Raw genomic sequence first — 24,534 nt, forward strand, 5'->3', positions numbered from 1 at the left:
CTACCGGGCCTCTCGGGTGGCGCAGTGGTCTAAGGCACTGCATCGCAGTGCTAGCTCTGCCCAATGAGACTCTGGGTTCAAGCCCAGGCTCTGTCGCAGCCGGCCGCAACCGGGAGGTCCATGGGGCGACGCACAATTGGCCCAGCGACGTCCGGGTTTGGCCGGTAGGGATATCCTTGTCTCATCGCACACTAGCGAGTCCTGTGGCGGGCCGGGCGCAGCGGACGCTGACCAGGTCGCTAGGGGCACGGTGTTTCCTCCGACACATTGGTGCAGCTGGCTCCCGGGTTGGATGCGCGCTGTGTTAAGAAGCAGTGCGGCTTGATTGGGTTGTGTTTTGGAGGACGCATGACTCTCGACCTTCATCTCTCCCGAGCCTGTACAGGAGTTGTAGCAATGAGACAAGATAGTAACTACTAAAAACAATTGGATACTATGACATTGGGGTGAAAAAAGGGGGTAAAATTAAATAAATAAATAAAATGTAAAAGATCTACCTGATAATGATGGGTGTGGTTTTGATGGAGAACTTTTACTCTCCACAGAGTAAAACTGACACAATCACATTCTCACATTCTCAAACACAACTCTGGTTATTAACACACTGGTTATTAACACACATTTAGATATACATAAAGATACAGTATAGATTCAACATCTTACAGTAAAGCTACAAAGATAGGCTACTGTAAGGAACAGCCTTTGTGTTGCCCTCAAAAGGACTTAAGTCAACAAATGAAGATCTTAAGGGTTCATGAACGTAACAAGATTCAACAACTGAGACATAAACTAAACAAGTTCCACAGACATGTGACTAACAGAAATGGAAGAATGTGTCCCTGGACAAGGGGGGGGGGGGTCAAAATCAAAAGTAACAGTCAGTATGCAACTGCATTAAGTACATAATTGAATCTCCTCCTTATGGACTGCACCAGATTTGCCCGTTCTTGCTGTGTCACCAGCAAGGTCCTGGACATTTCTGGGGGGGAATGGCCCAAGACCTCACCCTCCGATCCAACAGGCCAGGCCCCAGACGTGCTCAATGGGATTGAGATCCGGGCTCTTCGCTGGCCATGGCAGAACACTGACATTCCTGTCTTGCAGGAAATCACGCACAGAATGAGCAGTATGGCTGGTGGCATTGTCATGCTGCAGGGTCATGTCAGGATGAGCCTGCAGGAAGGGTACCACATGAGGGAGGAGGATGTCTTCCTTGTAACGCACAGCTTTGAGATTGCCTGCAATAACAACAAGCTCAGTCCGATGACACACCGCCCCAGACCATGATGGACCCTTCACCTCTAAATCAATCCCGCTCCAGAGTACAGGCCTCAGTGTAACGCTCATTCCTTCGACGATAAACGCGAATCGGACCATCACCCCTGGTGAGACAAAACCGCGACTCGTCAGTGAAGAGCACTTTTTGCCAGTCCTGTCTTGTCCAGCGACGGTGGGTTTGTGCCCATAGGCGACGTTGTTGCCGGTGATGTCTAGTGAGGACCTGCCTTACAACAGGCCTACAAGCCCTCAGTCCAGCCTCTCAGTCTGAGTACTGATAGAGGGATTGTGCATTCCTGGTGTAACCCGAGCAGTTGTTGTTGCCATCCTGTACCTGTCCCGCAGGTGTGATGTTCGAGGGTGTACCGATCCTGTGCAGGTGTTGTTACACGTGTTCTGCCACTGCGAGTATGATCAGCTGTCCGTCCTGTCTCCCTGTAGCGCTGTCTTAGGCTTCTCACAGTACGGACATGGCAATTTATTGCCCTGGCCACATCTGCAGTCCTCATGCCTCCTTGCAGCATGCCTAAGGCACGTTCACACAGATGAGCAGGGAACCTAGACATCTTTCTTTTGCCGTTTTTCAGAGTCAGTAGAAAGGCCTCTTTATTGTCCTAAGTTTTCATAACTGTGACCTTAATTTCCTACCGTCTGTAAGCTGTTAGTTTTCATAACGACCGTTCCACAGGTGCATGTTCATTAATTGTTTATGGTTCATTGACCACGCATGGGAAACAGTGTTTAAACCCTTTACAATGAAAATCTGTGAAGTTATTTGTATTTTTACGAATTATCTTTGAAAGACAGGGTCCTGAAAAAGGGACGTTTCATTTTTTTGCTGAGTTTGTGTATGTAAGGTTGTATTACAGTAAGACTAAAGGTATTTAAAGATTGAACAGCAGATGGTCGATCCCTTTGCAGAGAGATGCTACCATGTCCTTGCACCCATCCTCTAAAGACAAAGACACAAACCAATTAGGATTACTCTACTCAACAATCTGTGATACATCTTCAACATTCAACTTATACCCAGCCTCAGAGTGTATTTTCTCCTGTAGTCTAGTTGATTTACATCTGATATTGGCCCTAGTCATTAAATCAAATTTGATTGGTCACATATACGCGATTAGCAGATGTTATTTGCGGTTGTAGCGAAAGCTTGTGCTTCTAGCTCCGACAGTGCAGTGATATCTAACAAGTAATATCTATCAAATTACACAACATATACCCAATACACACAAATCTAAGTAGGAATTAATTAAGACTATATACATATGGACGAACGATGTCAGAGTGGAACGGACCAAGATACAGTAGAATAGTATAGAATACAGTATATACATGTGAGATGAGTAATTCAAGATATGTAAACATTATTAAGTGAATGAGATACTGCAGAATAGTATAGAAAACAGTATATACATATGAGATGAATAATGCCAGATATGTAAACATTAAGTGACTAAGATACAGTATATACATATGAGATGAGTAATGCAAGATATGTAAAACATTAAGTGACGAAGATACCGTAGAATAGTATAGAATACTGTATAGACATATGAGATGAGTAATGCCAGATATGTAAACATTAAAGTGACCAGTGATTTCTAGTCTATGCCTATAGGCAGCAGCCTCTAATGTGCTAGTGATGGCTGTTTAACAGTCTGATGGCCTTGAAATAGAAGCTGTTTTTCAGTCTCTCGGTCCCAGCTTTGATGCACCCGTACTGACCTCGCCTTCTGGATGATAGCGGGGTGAACAGGCAGTGGCTCAGGTGGTTGATGTCCTTGATGATCTTTTTGGCCTTCCTGTGACATCGGGGGCTGTAGGTGTCCTGGAGGGTGGGTAGTTTGCCCCCGGTAATGCGTTGGGCAGACCGCACCACCCTCTGGAGAGCCTTGCGGTTGTGGGCGGTGCAGTTGCCATACCAGGCGGTGATACAGCCCGACAGGATGCTTTCAATTGTCCATCTGTAAAAGTTTGTGAGGGTTTTAATTGACAAGCCAAATTTCTTTAGCCTCCTGTCTGTGTGGGTGGTCCATTTCAGTTTGTCAGTGATGTGTACGCCAAGGAACTTGAAGCTTTCCACTTTCTCCACTGCAGTCCTGTCCATGTAGATCTGGGGGTGCACCCTCTGCTGTTTCCCGAAGCCCTGAATGCAGCTCGTTGAACAGTATTCTGTAGTTAGTTAACCACTGAACCTGGTCATCAAGCTTGTGTGTCTAGTTACTGTTTAGTCAAAGTCGCTGAGGTGGAATGGTCTTTGGGTCAATAAATATCAATATGCTATGACAGACTCTAAATGGACGTTAAATCTGAAGTTCAAACAATATAGAATTATATTTCAAAAGGATAAAACAGAATTCTATTTTTATAAAGTGTGTGAACTGATATGCCTTCAGATTGAACCTACATTTAGAGTCTAACATAGAATACTGGTATTTATTGGACTCGATTATGTCCCCAAATGGCCACTGACAAGACTGAGCACTTGTTTTCAACCACAAATTAGGCTATTATACAGATATGACAATTACCCAATCATAAAATGATTATATACATTGCATGGACGGATTCAATACCGAAATATGTATAGGGCGCCGTAGCCCTCTTAAGAGCTGTGTTTTTTTCTCTACACGTGCGTCCCGTTTAAGGAGACAGCAACACAACCAGCCTTGGATCCTTTTGACCGCGAGTTACCTTTCCTCTTCCGAAAGCGGCTGCATTGGCTGCCCCTATAAAAGCTTGGAGGAGAAAAAAAGCAGTTCTGTTAGAACCAGATACAGAGCAGCGAAGACAATAACGGTCGTGAAAAGGCGAATACAAAAGCGTCCATTGGACATTTTCCAATTCAAGGAATTTATATTTGATGAACATTGAAGAATTGGAATTTCGCAGCATTAGGGGAAAAGGTCGGTTGTTTTTTTTTATTCGTTTTTGTTGTTTCTTTGTTAAGTGGCTCTGTGGGTGATATGCATTGTGTCATGCAACATCCTAAAGGAACTTTATTATTTGATATGTACAGAACGGATGTATATGGTTGCGGATGTATATGGTTGTTTGATTCAGTCTGTAAATCTTTTCAAAACAAAAGCGCATCTTTGCCTCCTGTATAGTACGCGACGTTGTTCACATCAACAATCAGCACATGATTTCCAGTGTTTATCCTTAATCAAATGTATTGAATAACTTATGCATTTATGAGGTTTTTGGTAGGATGGGTAAGATGACAAACTGTGGGTCGTGTATTTGATGTCCTGTATCGCATATTACCGTATTGTGTTTGATGAATACAGTGTATGGGCTACAGCATCTGTTGCTGTTCATTGTATGGAAGAGTCTGCGCTACGCTGAATGACCGAAAGTAACCCCTTTCTCTTGAAACAATGACACATCCAGCATGAAGTTCTGAAATTATTTCGATAATTATATTGCACTGATATGGTTGACATTCGATTACAATTATAGAATGTAACGTCTTAGATTGTGTAATTGTTTTTATAGTGAAATTATGTTATTGTTTTAATGAATGCTTGTTTCTGATTCATTGATTCAGGCTTGATGTTGTAGTTAAGGAAGGAGATGTTTACCAAATGGGTTTTGCAATTATGTTTTTTTTGTCGATCCATCGTTGACCATAGTGGTTGTCATATTGTTATTCATTCGTTTTTTTTCATAGCCTGTTTCATCAAAGCATTGCATAATTTTGTTATTTTAGCCTTTGTAAGATGTTCATATTCTGAATGATGTTTGCAATGTTTTGAGACGTAGTTGAAACCATAACAGGCAATTGGATAAAAAGGCAACCGCATTGATTAATTTGGATTTAAAAAATATGATCATCATATGGATATGGCACGAGTGAAAAAAAAGATTAAACAAGTAAATAAAAAATAAATAAGAAGTAAATAACCACATTAAAACCCTAGAGCAATTCTGCACCAGGCAACCGCATTGATTAATTTGCAGAGGCTGTTGTTTACAACTTCTAGGCCTACTGTAGTGGTTTGATATGGTATGCGTTCCAATGTAACCAATACACGATCTGTTCATTAGAACATCTGTTTTTATTATGCCGGGCCCCGAGGTAGACGATCATACCGATTTTGCCAAATTACATCTTTTGAATAGGCTATCCATCCACCCAGGCTACTAATGAAATGTTACCTGCGTAGCCTGCTGGTCCTTCATTCGTCTCGAGAATAGACATTCCAATTGTTTGAGAGCGTGTTGCATCGCCATCATTTTACCTTTATTTAACTAGGCAAGTCAGTTAAGAACTTTTTTTTTATAATGACAGCCTAGGAACAGTGGGTTAACTGCCTTGTTCAGGGGCAGATTTTTTACCTCCTCAGCTCGGGATTTGATTTTACAACCTTTCGGTTACTAGTCCAACGCCCTAACCACTAGGCCACCAGCCTCCCCAAAATTGATTGAATGGCAAGTTCAGACTAAAAGGACTACATTAAAAGGACACTCTCACCCTGAGCGAAAAAAGTGCGCACCGGCACTCTACCAACTGAGCCACACAGAGACCCATTCATGTCCTAAAAACTCTTGCATCTGAAAGTATTTAATAATACAGCTGGCTATATAATTAGATAAATAGTAACAGCATTTGTCTCATGCAATTGTAGGGATTGTTCATTTCTGTATTGCAATTGCTGGATTGAATTGAAATGTCATGTTATGAGAACATCTGGTAGTTTAGATATTTGTCTTGTTTGTGTTATATTGTGTGGGTGGCACACCTTCACTTGCCGAGTATCCACTGACTGTTTGAAGATCCAAAAGTCCTTGTGTGTGTTTTTTGTTGTCGTTGTAACAGACACTGAATCTCTCAATTCTGGAAATGCCACCAGTGCACAGAGTAAAAACTGCCCCGATTGGTTAATACAGTCTAGTATCCATTGGGGAATCTGATGGTTATATTTGGTTGGACTTTGACCTATGAGTGGCGAGGTGTCCAGTGGACTCAAACAGCCTGCTTCTCTGGTCTCACTGTGCTGCGTGTCTCTAGTTGGGAGCTGAAAAGCAGTAGGAAAAGGTCCAGCGAGTCTCACTGTGTTGTCACTGTGCTCTGCAGTTGGGAGCTGGACGGCTGTAGCATAGGTCCCTGAGGCGAGATGGCCATCTCTACTCAACTGGGCTTACTGCTGTGGAAGAACTTCACCTACAGACGGAGACAGACAGTAAGTAGCTACTATATAGAACAAGTCTATCAACCCCACGTAGATTCTGTGAGATAAGGGGAGCATGGGGCAAAGTGGAATAATAAGCTTTAGTGGTTACAAGGTTTAGTAGCAATACAATGTGTTACTATTGTCGTTTGTGTGGCCAATTCACACAAAGAATAGCATCTTCTATTTATTGGTAAAAAGGAATGAGATTGCGAAACACCAGTTGAATGGACTTTATTTATCCTTTGAATCATTGAGGATGTTCAGACCGTTGATGACATCAACGTAGCAGGGCGTCAATGGAGGCACAGAGGAGTTTTAAGTGCTCTCTCAAGTGCACATTTCCGCAAAAAAAGGTTTGGATTCTGGAACATTTTAAATTACACCGTCGACCTTATCATGTCATCAAACTGTTAAACCTCAAAATCTCTCAGAAGAATCTAAGAACAAGATACATTTATAGAACAGATCCCAGCCTCCATTTGACCAATGCTCTGTGAGGATGGGGCTGGGAGGACAGCAGCTGTTGTGGACATATGTCCACCCAACCAACCCTTCTCCCTTTCCACTCCCAGTCTTAGCTAGGATAAAGATTATAATATATTTGCCAACAGCTGATAAACCCCTTAATGGCTGCCTGACTCCCTCATAGTGGTTTGTGGAATGACCCACTTCCATTGTAAAGCAGGACTAGTCCATTCTAAAGGGGGTCCTATATTTGAATTGTAATTGAGGAAATGTCTAATTTAGAATCAAAATGACCCATCCAATATAGTCAAGAAATTGGTAACCTGGATTGTAGACTAAAGTACACAAAGAAAGCTTAGAGGTGGGTTGTCTACTCTAGGACAGTGGTTCCCAACCTTTTTTGGTTATTGTATTACCAAGTGCATTTTGCTCTACCCGGAGTACCCCTGAAGTATCCCCTCGTGGATAGGCCAAGTACCCCTGGTTGAGAACCACTGCTCTAGGACACTGAAACATTCAATACATTTTTTGCGTCAAATTTTTTGTTACATCCATGGCCACCCTACTTTGCAAACAATTTCAGGTTCAAAGATTCCTCCTTATCTGCTGTTTTGCCCCAAATAAACAACACATGATTGTATGATTGAAATTTCCAAATGGGTTGTTCTGTAGGGAGACCAGACATCCTTACTATGGCATTAGTTTCATTGTTTGAATGCTGTTTGTCCTGACTGAGTTTATCAGCCTCTCATCGACCTTCTGAACTTCCCTTTCAGCTCCAGCTAATTATCGAGATAATATGGCCGCTCTTCATCTTCTTCATCCTCATATCTGTGAGGATGCATTACCCGCCCTACGAGCAACATGAGTGTAAGTAGCCCACACATACACAGAGTGCCCGAAACCACAATGTATTAGCCTGTGAAAGACGATTTTCAGTTTTATGTACATCTGAAGGACAATAAAGCTTTTAGAATTTGAATTGTTCAAATTGACTCAAATCTAGCCTTGTTTATGGTGATTTATTCACTCAGTTATAATGAGGCAATTCAAGAATAATGTTAGTGTCTCGGCCGGGTAAGAAGTGACGCACTAGAGGTCTCATGACATTTGGTCCAAATGCTGTTTCCTGTCATCATTTGTTCCCGTTTCTCACTCTTTGTAGTTAGATGAGTCAGATCACAAGATGGAGGACAACAGGATGCTCGACAGTTGTCCTTTACATCATAGGCCACTGGTGTTTATTGAGTCCAAGACTCTTTGGAAAGCAAAGCAATACAGACAAAAGATACTTCAGGGAAAGAGAGAGCTCATCATTTTTAAAGGACATTACTGTTCGTATCAAAGACAGATAGTCACAACAGAACAGTGGAAGGCAGGAGATTCCCACAAGAAATGTGTCCCAGTGGATTTAGTTATTCTAGAACAATGGATGAGGGGGGAAAAAATAGTGGGCTGTGTGAACACGTGGAAATGTTCCATAGGCCTACTGGAAAGGAAGAAAAAATGTTTTATTGTCCAATAAATGTCAATGCAGAGAAGAGTACATTCATGTCCTTACCTGCCATGTCTCATCCCAAGCCAAGGTCTTCTTTCTATACAGTTTTCTTAAAAACATCCCAATCAGTTGGTCAATATCCAACTCGGTAGGTCAATATTTGATATATTGACCCGCTGGCCTGTATTACACAATAACAGCTCTGGGAACAGTTTGTTACTTACACAGATAATATATTCTCAACGTTGAGTTAGAAGCTAAAGTTATAAGCTAAAATGGAATTGTTTCTCTCTGTAAAATCAGAGCACCAAATGAAATTGAATTATTGCAAAATTCACCCGAAAACGATAATAAATGAATCTCCATTAAATTAACTTCCTGAATTTAAATGTATACCAGTAAGACTCCAACAACACTGGACTGTGTAGTATGTTTGTTCACATCAATGGACGTCAGTAGAAGGATGTAAAGCTACTATACTTTCTATTGCCCTCCTTATCTCTATCTTGTCAATACAGGTCTCCAGTAAAGATCTTGGTTTCATCCCAATTGGCATCCTATTCCCTATATAGTGCAGTACTTTTGACTAGGGCACATAGCGAATAGTGTGCTATTTGGGACGTACATACTGTATTTCACCAGGTCAGAAGGCTATGCCTTTGCCCTCCTGTATAATACAGATATACACTGAGTGTACAAAACATTAGGAACGGCTGTCTAATATTAAGTTGCACCCCCTTTAAATGAATTGGGCATGGACCCTGCAAGGTGTCGAAAGCGTTCCACAGGGATGCTGGCCCAAGTTGACTCCAATGCTTCCCACAGTTGTGTCAAGTTGGCTGGATATCCTTTTGGTGGTGGACCATTCTTGATACACGTTCTTGTTGAACGTGGAAATCCCAGCAGTGTTGCAGTTCTTGACACACTCAAACCAGTGCGCCTGGTACCTACCATACCCCGTTCAAAGGCACTTACATATTTTGTCTTTCCCATTCACCCTCTGAATGGCACACACACAATCCATGTCTTAATTGTCTCAAGGCTTAAAAATCCTCCCATTCATCTACACTGATTTTTAAATGGATTTAACAAGTGATATCAATAAGGGATCATAGCTTTCACCTGGATTCACCCGGGCAGTTTATGTCATGGACAAAGCAGGTGTTCAAAATGTTTTGCACACTCAGTGTAGGTTGGATAGCAGGCCAGTAGGCTAGGCTATTAAACTCACTGTATGATACCATAACGGTGGAATGTGAAATAACTATTCAAGTGTTACTACAAAGGCTTGTCAGATCCACACAAACACACACACACACACATTGACAAAAAAGGAAAACGGGAATACTTCTGTAACATCCTGTTTAGCAGAATGTGCACGTCACCATTTTGTTGATGGTCAAACCTGTCAACTCTAGTTAACTCGGCCGTAGATAGTAATACTTGATTTCACCCATTGAACTCAACAGTATTGACCTCAGGACTGGGTCACGCTAAATAGTCCTACTCTATTTGATTGCCTCACAATCTGCTGGGCTACTGTACAGCTGCAGATAACGGTTTGCTTATAACCTCTTTTTGGCTCGTCACTGAAAGTGAATGTTGATCCAACGGTCACATGAGTCATGTAGTTCACTGAGGCAATTATTCACCAAATAACCCCCCCCCCATCTCTCTTGGTCTCCGTCCCAGATGGCACCCTGTTTCCCAAAATAGTGCAGTACTTTGAGCACTTGCGGAATAAGGTGCCGTTTGGGACGCAGCCTTGGCCTCACTGTTAGACAACACAGTTCCTCAAGAGTACACGAGGAATCCGTGCCCACGCGAGGTCCCCCGTTGTACTGTACTCTTGCTAAACCAAGATGTCCGCCTGGCTGTTCTTTTCGATCTTCTGAATTGAGCCAAGCTGAAATGGAGTTTCACTCAGTCCTCCTTGCTCTGCTATTGTGAAATGTTGGGGGACTGACTAAAGTACCCCGTTTACCCAACATAATCATTTGACTTCAGTGGCCATCTGGGCAGCTACATAGGGAGATATTGTGACGTAGAGTGGTGTCGATCATTGAACCTTCCTTATTTGTCCCCCTCCAGGCCATTTCCCCAACAAGGCCATGCCCTCGGCGGGCACCTTGCCCTGGGTACAAGGGATCATCTGTAACGCCAACAACCCCTGCTTCCGCCACCCCACACCAGGAGAGAGCCCAGGGCTGGTGGGCAACTTCAACGATTCTATGTGAGTTCATCCCAGAGAACTGACCCTTTAAAAAAAAAATGTAACATTGACCGATTTGATAGAATGATTTGATTAGTCATGTCTGTGACAAACAACCAAGTAAACAATGTAAGCTAAGACATTAAAATATTTGAAATAATGGACCGTGCCACAAGGAGCATTGTTCCTCCTTTCAGACCCTCAACCCCAGAGGATCAGCATGTGTGTTTTACCACCGTTGTTCCTCACGTCGTCTAATCGTCTCTCTATGAAACACAGAATCTCCCGTCTGTTCATCGATGCCAAGAAGATCCTCCTCTACAGCCAGAATGACAAGAGCTTCGAGGGCTACAAAGTTCTGGTGCGGGCTCTGGGGAAACTACAGAGCAACACGGCAGGTAGGACAGATCACAGTACATAGACCCTGAGCTACAGACTTAAAGATGCATCCCACTGGGCAACCAACTGGTTGAATCAACGTTGTTTCCATGTCATTTCAACAAAGAAATGCAAAGTGAGGATGTTGAATCAACGTGGAAAACTGATTGGATTTGCAAAAAGTCATCAACGTACGGGAATTTTGTCTTTTTTCACTCAACTTTGAACTTAAATTCAACGACATGGTGACATTTTTCTTGTTGATTTCATGTTGAATTCACGTTAGTTGACAACTCAACCAAATGTAAATGAAAACTAGGTGTTGAACTTCCATCTGTGCCCAGTGGGATGTGCATGGATAACCTTTTCGTTGATGCACTGTCCATAAATTTACGCTGATTTATATATTTGTACGTATTGTTTATATACTGTATGACATCACATGTTATGTTTGTTTCTGCATGTGATGTTACTGAATCTGATCCTAAGCCTGTGCCCACCTGCGTACATAGGCCCTGAGCAATAGACGCATAGCACGCTTACTGATCTGAGTTTGATTAGCCTAGCTTTTCAGTAGGTATGTATGATCATCTATCTGTGCATGCCTCATAGCTATAGACGTAGGGCACACGCTGTCGACTTGAAGCACATAGTACTGAACTTGAGACTTGTTTGATGGGGAAGTCCTCGTTTTCCTGGGGCCGTACGGTGCAGAGAGTTCAGAGCAAATGGCATGCTTAGATTTTAATGGCCTCCATGAAACCCCAAATTCCTAATGCGAAGAAAAGCAGATTACTGGCGACCATACAGCTCCTAATCAAATGGGGCCGTTTGGCTCGTAATGGAGGGCAATGGGTGCAGGTTGGCAGCATAGAAATAGAGTTATTAGAATGGACGTTCTCATTCCAGTCAATGTTCTACGATTCATTGATTGTTCTACGATTCATGAGTGATCCATTCACTGGTCTGAGGGGCTTTGTTAGCCTGGTCCCAGATCTGCTGGGAGTTGGCTAGACGGCGAAAACAAATATGGGACCAGGTTTTGTCCCTTCTAGTAATTCAATTTCTATGGGTGGCATAGCATTGGTGTAATCAGTCCATGCCAGTCCTTGGGTGGGGAGGTTGCTGCTGGGCCAACCAAGGGGCAGTGCCCCTGTCCTGTTCTAACTCTTTTTAAGTAGCAGGAAGACCTCCCTGGGCCCACCCATCACAACAGGATACAGATTTAAACTAACTGGCCCTTCAATGTTCTGACTGCTATCTCTGTGTCTGAACTGGACCAACCCCGGGCTTGGAATGTGTCTGCATCCTGTTTGAGGGTCATTATGTGCTCTGGTCTCCCCTCACGTGACTGTCCATCTCATTTTAGATGGTGAATAAGTAATCGTATTACCAGCAGGAAAAAAACTGAATACCATTGAAAATAAACTTCTGCACACTGCTCCACAGATTTAATGGATACTGTAATGTTAGCTTTTGGCTCTTGCTGAGCTGCCATTTTCAGAGTGGAAAATACATGGGGCTGTCATGACTTTGGCCCAGGAAGAGGGGGGGAAAGGTCTTTGAGGAAATCAGGTTGATGATAGTATCTTTCCCTTGCATGAGTCCTGAGGTGTCCCAGTCCCCACACCCCTACGTACATATCTGCCATACATATTACCTACCCACTGGGCAAAACACGTTGAATTAACATTATACCAATGTCATATTTCAGCGTACATCTGACATTGACCATTAATTCACTTATTTTGGTTGAATTCCCTAATTAGGTAACATCAGCTGCTGGATGAGCCTCATGGCACCTCATCAAGGCTAACGCTAACACCACTGTTAACCTGTCTGGGAACGGTGTTCCTCGCCAACAGCCAATGAAATTGCAGGGTGCCAAATACAAATCAACAGAAAGCTCATAAATCAAATTTCTCAAACATACAAGTATTAGGCACCATTTTAAATATAAAATTATCGTTAATCCAGCCACAGTGTCTGATTTCAAAAATGCTTTACAGCGAAAGCTCCACAAACTATCATGTTAGGTCACCACCAAGTCACAGAAACACCCAGCCATTTTTCCAGCCAAAGAGAGGAGTCACAAAAAGCACAAATATAGATAAAGTTAATCACTAACCTTTGATGATCTTCATCAGATGACACTCATAGGACATCATGTTACACAATACATGTATGTTTTGTTCGATAAAGTGCATATTTGTATCCAAAAATCTCATTTTACATTGGCGTGTTACATTCAGTAGTTCCAAAACATCCAGAGCCACATGAATTTACAGAAATACTCATTATAAATGTTGATGAAAATGCATGTGTTATACATGGAAATATAGACAAACTTCTCCTTAATGCAACCGCTGTCAGATTTATTTTTTAACTTTGCGGAAAAAGCATAATCTGAGTACGGCGCTCAGAGCCCAAAACAGCCAAAATAAATATCTGCTATGTTGCGCAGTCAACATTAGTCAGAAATAGCATTATAAACATTCACTTACCTTTGATGATCTTCATCAGAATGCACTCCCAGGAATCCCAGTTCAACAATAAATGTTTGATTTGTTCCATAAAGTCCATCAATTATGTCCAAATAGCTTCTTTTGTTAGGGTGTTTGGTAAACAATTCCAAACGCGCGTTCAGGTCCAGTCGGACGAAAAGTTCAAAAAGTTATATTACAGGTCGTAGAAACTTGTCAAACTAAGTATAGAACCAATCTATAGGATGTTTTCATCATAAATGTTCAATAATGTTCCAACCGGAGAATTCCATTGTCTGTAGAAAAGCAATGGAACGAGAGCTACCTCTCATGTGAAATGCGCGTGACTGAGAACGAGGCTGCTGCCAGACCCCCTTAGTCAAACAGCTCTCATCCGGCCCCCCTTCACAGTAGAAGCCTGAAACAACGTTCTAAAGACGGTTGACATCTAGTGGAAGCCTTAGGAAGTGCAAGATGACCCATATCCCACCGTGTATTCGATAGGGGCTGAGTTCAAAAACGACAAACCTCAGATTTCCCACTTCTGGTTTGGATTTTTTCTCAGGTGCTTGCCTGCCATATGAGTTCTGTTATACTCACAGACATCATTCAAACAGTTTTAGAAACTTCCAAGTGTTTTCTATCCAATACTAATAATAAATGCATATATTAGCATCTGGGACTGAGTAGGAGGCAGTTTACTCTGGGCACGCTATTCATCTAAAAGTGAAAATGCTGCCCCCCACTTCCCAAAGAAGTGTTTAAACCATCAAGGCTAACGCTAACACCACTGTTAAACCATTAAGGCTAACGCTAACACCACTGTTAAACCATCAAGGCTAACGCTAACACCTCTGTTAAACCATCAAGGCTAACGCTAACACCTCAAGGCACATCAAGGCTAACGCTAACACCATCAAGCTGACACATTTTAGAGCTAGTAAATTATTATTATTATCATTATTACATAAAGGAGCATAAATGAGCTGTCTGTGGTAACCATACTATCACTATTTTTTATTGAGAAAAGAGTAGTTCAGAGACTAACATAGGCCTACCACTAAAAGATTAATCGCTTCAAAACAGAACACACTGACCCCACTTTGGTCTGAATAGTATTTCACATTCCCCCTCCAACATGCATTTATCGTCAATCTACTCCTGCAGTATAACTTCTCACCTAGGCTTCCTTCCAGAGCCTAGTTAAGATATTACCTGAGATATTCAGTTCATGAAGACTGTGTCAAACACTATTGTGTAATAGCTAATTCCAACATAATTATGTTGTATGCAAATAAAACAAGTCACGTGAACAATCTGGCCAAACGTGGAGAAATGTATCCGTGTTAAAAATACCAGTTTGAATATCAGGACTTAAAAGCAACCAGTGTTACAATTGGTTACTTCAGTGTTTAAAAGGAGTCTAGGAGCAGATCACAGCTCTGCATCGACCCTCTCTAAAAATCCTTCCGCTATATGAAGCCTTACAGTGAAGTGCCGTTATGTCAAAGGGGAGAAAGTTCATGTTGACGCTAGAATTAGAATTAGTGCCTCGTGTCACAACGGAAGCACTTTAATCTTATTCATGAAATATATCCACTTTACTCTTCTCTCACTTGGCTGTATGTTTTATATGCTAGACATCGATATGCTGCTGCTTGCGTTTGTCTTTTCGGTTTGTAACCCAGACTAGTTTTAATGTAATGGGTTGATGTGTCAGCCAGGCTGACTGACTGAAAGGTTTCCTAGGTGGGTCGTTTGTTCTTTCGAAGGTCTCTAAACTCCTCTCGGTTCTCTTCCCACTGACGCACGGACGCACGCACGCACAATTCTCCTTCTCAAAGAGTTATGGCTTGCCTAGTGTCCCACGTTGTTTGTCCCCCCTGTCGGTCGGTCAAGTTCCAAATCAGTCCGACTCTCATTTCACATTTTTGTTCTGTTGAATAACACCACAGGCAGCTTCCTTCTCTCAGGTTATTAGACTCAGTCAGTCAGGACCATCATCTTCTGTGTCCCCATATAGTGCACTACTTTTGATCAGATCCCTATGGGAAACAGGGCGGGTCGTTCGGGCCTCAGGTGACCACGACCCTCTCAGTCAGTACGTTTGTTCCACTTCTTCTATCAACCTGAAATGATCTGTAGCCAACTGTCATTTGTCACGCTTGGCAAAGGTGGCCATTTTGTTTGTCTGATTGTAGGTTGTTTGTTGAGTCAGAGAGGTTTGGGAACATGTTAAACATATGTCTCCTCATGTCTATAAAGTATTTTTCACCAGAAGCCAGAGCAAGTAGTGACAAGCCTGGATGGCAGTCTGTCTCGTATTGTTGTAGCCTACTTGTTATTGTTTTGGTAGGTCAAAGACGCAGCATACTAACCACCTAAGCCAAGTGCAGATAGACGATACCATTTGGGGCTATCCCTCTTTCTTGTATGGCTGTACTCTCACTCAGTAGTTAGGACCCAAGTGCAGATAGACGGTACCTTTTGGGGCTATCCCTCTGGTCTTTCACGGCAGTACTCTCACTCAGTGCTCTTGTTAGTCCAGTCTCTTGTTTCCTCAAGTCAGGATGATTAGAGCTCATTACCACTCCCTGGTTATTTGCTCTGGGGTTGTCTCTATGGTCTGGGGATGTCTCTACAACACACACCACGTCCCCCTTGACCTGCTCCCAGGAGCCTCTGGGGCAGCTAAGTGTTTCCTGTCTAGATCGTGTAAACAGTTGAGATTTACCTGGAACCCAAAATGGTTCTCCTACAGGGACAGACAAAGTTCTAGGTATAACTTGTTTCTAAGAGTATAGGGTTAGGGTTCTGATCAAGAAAAACTCCTTGGCCCTAGTTATGGGTAACACTCCCTTCTAGTAGCCCACCCCCCAAGGGGTAATGCTCCTACTTTACCATGTATCCGGCAGCTACTCTTGTCACTGTGCTAACTAACGTTTAAGTAAGGATATTTCCAATTCAAGCTGGGAAGGAAGGGACGGGACAGAGTGAAAAGTGAGGAGCTCAGTACTCTCGCCCAGTATTTGGGCCAAAGTGGAACGCCCTAGAGTAACCCCAGCTGCGGAGTGCAAAGCAGTAGAGTGCTGAGCTGACTTCAACTGTTTTTTAAGAGGAGATGACTTCTCTGGAATGTTCTGACCCAGTGAACACAATAGCCCCCTAAGCGGGGTAGACTGTGTCCATGATATGTCTCCCCCTCACTGTATCACTCCATTCTGTCCATGCCAGTATATTCGTATAATATTTCTATTATACCATAGTATTGAGGACTTTACAGTTTTCACCCAAGTAACGCTGTGTATTTGGAGTTTCCCCAGATAATAGACGATAATTTCTCTATTCAAGATAATGAGTTTCTACGCTAAATCACAATTCTATCCGTAAAAACATATTTCTGTCATTTTTTAAATAGATTTGTTTCTAATCATGCAGCGCAGTGTTCCTAGGCAGTCTGTTGAATGTGCATTCCCATCATCCCATACCAGGTTTCAAGCTGAAGGACTTTCTCCGTGATAAGGAGACCTTATCGTCGTTCCTGCATCGCAACGCCTCCCTATCCCATCACGCCGTCCAGCAGATTGTCGAGGCTGACCTCAACCTAGAGAAGGTAAACATATTGACTGTGTGTGAAGAGAAAATAGAAGGCCGATCTCTCCGTTTGTCACCACATCGAGTACCTTTTTAAAAGGCAGTCACACATGCCATGACCTTGGTTTGCTGGTATCGGACCGACCGTAACTATAAATACCGCGAGACGGCTAAACTCGTAACACCGTGTAATGAAAGGGGGATGAGAACCAAGTCTGTGGCTCATGTCATCCTCTTTCTCGGGGGAAAAGAATTAAGCTCAGTTTCAGCAGATATTCATCACTGTCTGTATTTGGAGGGCAGTAGTCACATGACTTTTGCTCCGCCCTCCATCTCTCCTCCATCTTCTGTCTGCCTCACAGTGAGCATGTGCGGAGAGGGGCTCACACGCATGCGGTGGATCTATTAACTGTATTCCACCCCCACTGTAGATGTTTTATTACCCATCAGCCCCCCCCCCCCCTCTCTCTGCCCTTTTCCACAGACAGTCTCCCCATGCATGACTGAAAAGCTGCACTGTGCACATTTTTCATATGTTTAGTTGTTGACCATGTTGTGCGATAGCTATGGCCATGTGGAAATGTAGAATAATGAAATTTGATTTTATTTATGGGTCATTCCACAAGCAAATATCTTCCTGGAATAGAATTTTTAAAAAATATTGGGTTTCCAAAGTGTTTCTGATAGGTTAGAAATAACGTTCCCCAAACATCTTTGTTTGAGTCATAGGAACATTTTAGAACAGTTTGGTAATGCCTCTAGAGGCAGTAATACTACGAGCAGTGACATGACAACAGCTTTCCTGTGATGATATATGATTCAAAACATATTTGCCAAATCATTCCTGACTAGGCATTCATCGTGAAAGTTGTCACAGTTAAAGCATGAAATCACAATTCTCCCCGACATCCTCGCAGCACATTTTCTTTTTCCGTTTCTCAACTGCAAGAACTTGATCCCTGAAATATAATTTAATGTTATCTACCAGGTCCTGATTGGAGGTTTCGGCGTCCATCTTAGAGATATGTGTAACACCACTTCTCTGGAGGAGTTTGTGACCATCTCCGACAAGAATGTGTCACGGCTCACTCAAGACATCATCTGCAAGGCCTCCCCTGATTGGCTGAACAAGGCCCAGGACCACTTCCTGTCCAACCTGGACTTCCTGAAACCCATACGGGTAAGAAACACTTAAAATACTAACAGTTTTTAAAACTTAACACTGAACACTTTAACACCGGGGGCTTTAACACTGAACACTTTAACACCGGGGGCTTTAACACTGAACACTTTAACACCGGGGGCTTTAACACTGAACACTTTAACACCGGGGGCTTTAACACTGAACACTTTAACACCGGGGGCTTTAATACTGAACACTTTAACACCGGGGCTTTAACACTGAACACTTTAACACCGGGGCTTTAACACTGAACACTTTAACACCGGGGCTTTAACACTGAACACTTTAACACCGGGGGCTTTAACACTGAACACTTTAACACCGGGGGCTTTAACACTGAACACTTTAACAGCGGGGGCTTTAACACTGAACACTTTAACACCGGGGGCTTTAACACTGAACACTTTAACACCGGGGGCTTTAATACTGAACACTTTAACAGCGGGGGCTTTAACACTGAACACTTTAACACCGGGGGCTTTAACACTGAACACTTTAACACCGGGGGCTTTAACACTGAACACTTTAACACTGGGGGCTTTAACACTGGAGGATTTAACACTGGGGGATTTAACAGTGTACGCCTAATAAGACAATGCTATAGACCTAGCTAATCTTAATTTGTTCAATCAATGTATTATTAAATGATTGGTCAGTCAGACAAACTGAATAGGCTATTCCCTTTTGCACTCACTTTCACACACACTTTATGACGGGATAATTTAGCCTGCTGACACCAAACCTTCTTTCTTCTGATAAAGAGAACATCATGTTCCCTGGCATGATTACCATTTAGGGTCAGGACTTACCAATCCCTGTTTCTGTACAAGGTTTCTGTTCTTATCGCATAAGAAGAATAAATCCTGTTCCGGTCACAAAACATTAGATTGACAATGAATGCGTCCCTTGTCCCTTTCTTGTAATGGGGGTTGGGGAGGCTGTGAACCCTGTTGTGGCAAGTGTCTGAATATAGACTTTTGGCACTGACACACACACACACACACACACACACACACACACACACACACACACACACACACACACACACACACACACACACACACACACACACACACACACAGACAGACAAAGAAAAGTTAGTTAGTTAGTTCATTTTCAACAATACAGTGAATAGAATCCCTCTACACTTCAGATGACCGTCACACTTGGATGCAGATAAAAGAGTGGTCCATTTTAGCTGACCCAGTTTCGTTAGCTCAGTCAGAACTCTCAGTCCGGTTGTTGGGACAAGCTTTTGGAAGGTGCCCAAGTGTACAGAACAGTCTGCCAATGCAAAACGCTGTCGCAATGGTCAACTGACACGGGAAGAAATGTCATAAATAGTTGTTGAAATATCGCACCGCTGAATCAGCCGTAATTTCAAGCGGGTGTAAAAGCGAGACTATTTGTTCTGAAAAAGACTAATAGTTTTCCCTCCCTGTTCCTGTGAGTGTACAGCAGCTCACATTTCAGCGGCCCTCTTGTGACAGTCAATAACAGATGAGGTTGAACAGGAAACCCTCTCTGAAGTGTCCCTGGAGAGGGTTTGTTCTCATGTCTTTTATCCCCCCTACCCCCTCTCTCCCCGTTCTCCCTCATCCTCCTCCCCCACAACAGAAGGACGTGAAGTCCGACCCTGAGGTCGTCCAGAAGGTATCCACGGCAACCGACGGTCTGCTGGAGAGCTTGGGAGCGCTGGCTGTAGAGGTAGGTACTGTCTGTCAGGCACACACACACACACACACACATACACACACACCACACACACACCACACACAAACTTACATGTATGTTTCGATGTACATTTCCGGGTATGCATCTGTTTTGGATCGTCTTAAACAACCTTTGAAGCAAACTGCCTTATCAGTGAAATCATTTGAATGTCGGCCGAAAACAACCACTAAGAGAGCCATCAGTTGTAGTAGTGGTCGGACAAAAACAGGTCCTCCCGCTACACAGCGTTGGACCTCAATGTGCAAACAAAACCAATCCAACCCCTTAATAATAAACAAGCTAGCTTGGTGCTCTGGCCCTCACAAAATGGCCGCCTCAAATGGCAGTAACCCTGTCATGTTGTACACAAGGGTAGTCTTTCACAACAAATAGACTGTTTAGTGTCAGCAGTCCAGTTGGTACCAGTCCAGGTCAGGACAAGGCCGGGTGCATGCATGCTGACACGGTCGCCAGTTGTACGGCGTTTCCTCCGACACATTGGTGCGGCTGGCTTCTGGGTTAAGCGAGCTGTGTGTCAAGAGGCAGTGCGGCTTGGCACGGTCGTGTTTTGGAGGACGCGTGGCTCTTGAACCTCGCCTCTCCCGAATCCGCACGGGAGTTGCAGCGGTGGTACAAGACTGTAAACTACCAATTGGGTATCACGAAATTGGGGAGAAAAATAGGTTTAAAAAAAAAAGTACAACAACAAAAAATTCAAGGAAAAAAACAAAAGGAATGTCCACAAAAGTACATGGCTGGGGAACGCTAAGAGACTTAGCAGGATGTGCTAGGGGAACAAACAACAATAGATCACCTAGTCACGAGACTCTCTACCCCCCTGCCCCCTCTTCTCAATCGCTCTCCCTTCCACCTCCCCTCTCACCAGCCACAGTACTGCTGAGTTGGCGGAACGTAAGGAAGCCGTCAGCTGTGGGAAAGAGAGGTCTTTCCCACTGAAGTGTTTAGCATACGCTCTCTGGCAGAACTGTATGTCAGGGGAAATCCATGGGCAGAGACAAAGAAATGTCCCTTCAACTAAGTCAAACAAGCAGCAATGTTACAAGACAAGAGAGGCTACCGGTATGAATGTCTCAAAAACGGAAAAATACACTTTTTCCACCCTTATTTTACCTCAACCACAGCTTTTTGCCGTTAGCTGCTTATGTTCCCTGGTGTGAGAGGGGAGAAGCTTATTAGCCTTGTTGCGGACTAGCGGTGAGCTGCCTCGGCTCTGAGACATAACCTTTAGTAACCTCTCTTCAGGCTGGAGGTGCGAGGGGTTGCAAAAGAACACTGCCTTCCTCAAATGACTCGGCCTGTTTGCATGCTATATGTCTGGCCCGCGGCCGTGAGGCAGAGAGACAGGGACAGACAGAAAGAGAAAGAGCGAGGCCTTTCTCTGTCAAGGTTCTCACGGTATACGGAGAGCTCTACTTGAGGTGGAGAGGAGAGAAATCCTCCCTCCCTCCCATATCCTCCCACTGGCTGCACTGTTTTGTCTTTCTTTGTGTGTTTTTGGAAGGAGCTGAGGAAGCATGTGACTTGCTGAGGCGGCTCCCGGAATCAGCTGCAACCACGGACCCTGAGGGCGGAAAGCGGATCTCATAGTTCGCTGGAATTTCTTTGTTATTCTAAACGATTACACCGTTCTAAACGATTACACCGTTCTAAACGATTACACCGTTCTAAGTGATTACACCGTTCTAAGTGATTACACCGTTCTAAACGATTACACTGTTCTAAGTGATTACACCGTTATAAACGATTACACCGTTTTAAACGATTACACTGTTCTAAGTGATTACACCGTTCTAAATGATTACACCATTCTAAGTGATTACACCGTTCTAAACTATTACACCATTCTAAGTGATTACACTGTTCTTAACGATTACACCGTTCTACGTGATTACACCGCTCTAAGTGATTACACCGTTCTAAACGATTACACCGTTCTAAGTGATTACACCATTCCAAACGATTACACCGTTCTAAACGATTACACCATTCTAAGTGATTACACCGTTCTAAACGATTACACCGCTCTAAGTGATTACACCGTTCTAAACGATTACACCATTCTAAGTGATTACACCGTTCTAAGTGATTACACCGTTCTAAACGATTACACCATTCTAAGTGATTACACCGTTCTAAACGATTACACCGTTCTATGCGATTACACCGCTCTAAGTGATTACACCGTTCTAAACGGGTTGTTAATGAAAGGATCAGCGTCAATGAAGATATGTTAAGTGTCGGAGGGTCTCAAGTCGTCTCCTTGTGGCAGAAAGCCACAAGAACTGTGCAACAATATCCAGTCTGTTTCATTTAATCACGTGTCACATGATATTATCGAACGAGGTTGGATAATAAAGCCAACATATATTTATAGTTCCAGAAAGCTGCTGAGTTATAACTACTGACCTACCCGTTCTCATTCTCAAATGACAAAAGACCTTGTCATGCATAGGTGCGTTAGTTTTAGCTCCATCCACCGTCTAAGATAACCAGCCGCTTGGGCAGTGAGTCCACTGTGGCTCCTTTTATTAGACAGGTTACTCTCTCTTTCTCTCCATTGTGCAAACACTGATACGCGCACCCAGAGCCTGTCTCACTCTCAAGCACACAGGTCAGCCTGGTTTTCCCAACCTCACTTTCACACCTAAAGACCCAGATTAGCTCAATACTCAATCAAGAAGGGGACCATGGCGCTCTCCCGGAAGTGTGGTTAGTGCGTATAACCCGGGAATCCAGAGACGCATGAAGGTGTGATGGGTCCGCAATAAAAAAAAAAGTTCAACTCTCATAGAAGTTGTGAAGTTTTTTTTTTTAAAGGCTTAAATGTTTGTGGATTGTCGGCATGTTTGACCTGGAGTGCACAGTGATCCCGTTGCTATTCGAATTTATTACCGGACACAGAATTCTCACAAGTAGTGTTGACTTGAGGAGAATAAGGATTTGAGTATTTCAAATGTTTTTAAAAAATCCTTTACTGAAAATATGGGAGGGGGATTGCACAATAGACCACAAAAGCCACATGTTTTCAACATGTTCAAGGCTACCATGCCAATTGAGTGTGTGTGACAAGAACAGTTGCTATATTTGTCCCAGGCTGTTTCCCAAATGGCACCCTATTGGTTAGAGCGTTGGACTAGTAACCGAAAGGTTGCAAGTTCAAATCCCCGAGCTGACATGGTACAAATCTGTCGTTCTGCCCCTGAACAGGCAGTTAACCCACTGTTCCTAGGCCGTCATTGAAAATAAGAATTTGTTCTTAACTGACTTGCCTAGTAAAATAAAGGTAAAATAAAAAAAAAAAAATATATATAGTGCACTACCTTTGACCAGGGCCCGTTGCAGCCAAGGACTCCTACCTGGAATAGCTTTCATTAACTCTTTGAACTCACACAGTACATTGGTTCTAGAACATGTCAGAGTGTTGGAGTAAACATGTCTCAACATGTCTTTGGCACATGTTGTAATCATGTGTTGACATGACACATATTACTGTACTATGAAAATACTTTAATTTATGCATACACAAAACACAGTAGAACACAATACACAAATACAAGAGTAAACATTCTAATAAATAGGTACAAGACAAAATCCTAAATAATATGATTCAGAAGATTCAATAGTTTCTTAAATGTACATATTCCTCTCCTCTTCCCCTAGCTGGCCAGTATGAAGAGTTGGAAGGAGATGCGTAACGAGATCCTTTACCTGACGGCCAACGCCACGGGCTCCCCCAGCCACATGTACCAGGCCGTGTCCCGTATCGTCTGTGGCCACCCCGAGGGCGGCGGACTGAAGATCAAGTCGCTCAACTGGTACGAGGACAACAACTACAAGGCCCTGTTCGGTAACCGTGGCGGCAACGGCAGTGACGACGAACCCGTGTCCGCCTACGACAACACCTCAAGTCAGTCCTTGGGTCAACTCCTGCTCTAAAATTCATTAATAGTTTTTACTTGTATCAAACGCGGATCAATTTTGTTAATCATTTTATAGTAAAAAAAAAAAGGAATCTCTACACTACACACTTCAATCAGATGCAATTTCAGTTTGTAATTTTTGGTAAAGCTTTTAACAGTTTTGGAGGGGGGAGGATACAGGATGTTTGGACACCAGTGTATTCCTCCCTGGTGTTATCACAGAGATAGCTACCGTAACCCTCTTCAAAGTGTATAGGCTACTGGATACTCTGCCTACAGTGGTGTGATACTAACCTGTGTCCGTCTGTCCTCCGCCCCTCAGCTCCGTACTGTAACAGCATGATGAGGAGTCTGGAAGCCAGCCCCGTCTCCAGGATGATCTGGAGGGCCCTGAAGCCTCTCCTCATGGGAAAGATCCTGTACACCCCCGACACTCCCGCCACACAGAGGATCATACACGAGGTGAGAGACTCTAACTGAAGGAACACCAAGAAGCCTGCGTGAAAAGGAACCTACACATAAATGTTTCTCTACTAACTCGGCATTGAGGCCAGGCAGCCATTATAACCATCTCCCTCTCTCCATTCTCTCTCTCTCTCTCTC

The 24,534-nt window shown here is 43.3% G+C and overlaps 1 protein-coding gene across 4 annotated transcripts in view; it reads left to right on the forward strand.

Moving 5' to 3' along the window:
• The first annotated feature begins 4,036 nt into the window (after nt 1–4,036).
• The window catches only part of LOC115145754 (phospholipid-transporting ATPase ABCA1-like), a 40,666-nt gene continuing 20,168 nt past the window's right edge, over nt 4,037–24,534 (forward strand). For all 4 annotated transcript variants that reach the window (XM_029687248.2, XM_029687250.2, XM_029687251.2 and 1 more), the window contains exons 1-10: nt 4,037–4,193; nt 6,368–6,473; nt 7,706–7,799; nt 10,519–10,660; nt 10,919–11,037; nt 16,992–17,113; nt 18,083–18,274; nt 19,895–19,984; nt 23,672–23,918; nt 24,254–24,393. In XM_029687248.2, the coding sequence (XP_029543108.1) occupies nt 6,408–6,473; nt 7,706–7,799; nt 10,519–10,660; nt 10,919–11,037; nt 16,992–17,113; nt 18,083–18,274; nt 19,895–19,984; nt 23,672–23,918; nt 24,254–24,393 (1,212 nt within the window). In that variant the 5' untranslated portion in view covers nt 4,037–4,193; nt 6,368–6,407. The remainder of the gene's footprint in view (nt 4,194–6,367; nt 6,474–7,705; nt 7,800–10,518; nt 10,661–10,918; nt 11,038–16,991; nt 17,114–18,082; nt 18,275–19,894; nt 19,985–23,671; nt 23,919–24,253; nt 24,394–24,534) is intronic.

The sequence above is a fragment of the Oncorhynchus nerka genome, linkage group LG18, assembly GCF_034236695.1.
Source record: "Oncorhynchus nerka isolate Pitt River linkage group LG18, Oner_Uvic_2.0, whole genome shotgun sequence".
Lineage (NCBI taxonomy): Eukaryota > Metazoa > Chordata > Actinopteri > Salmoniformes > Salmonidae > Oncorhynchus > Oncorhynchus nerka.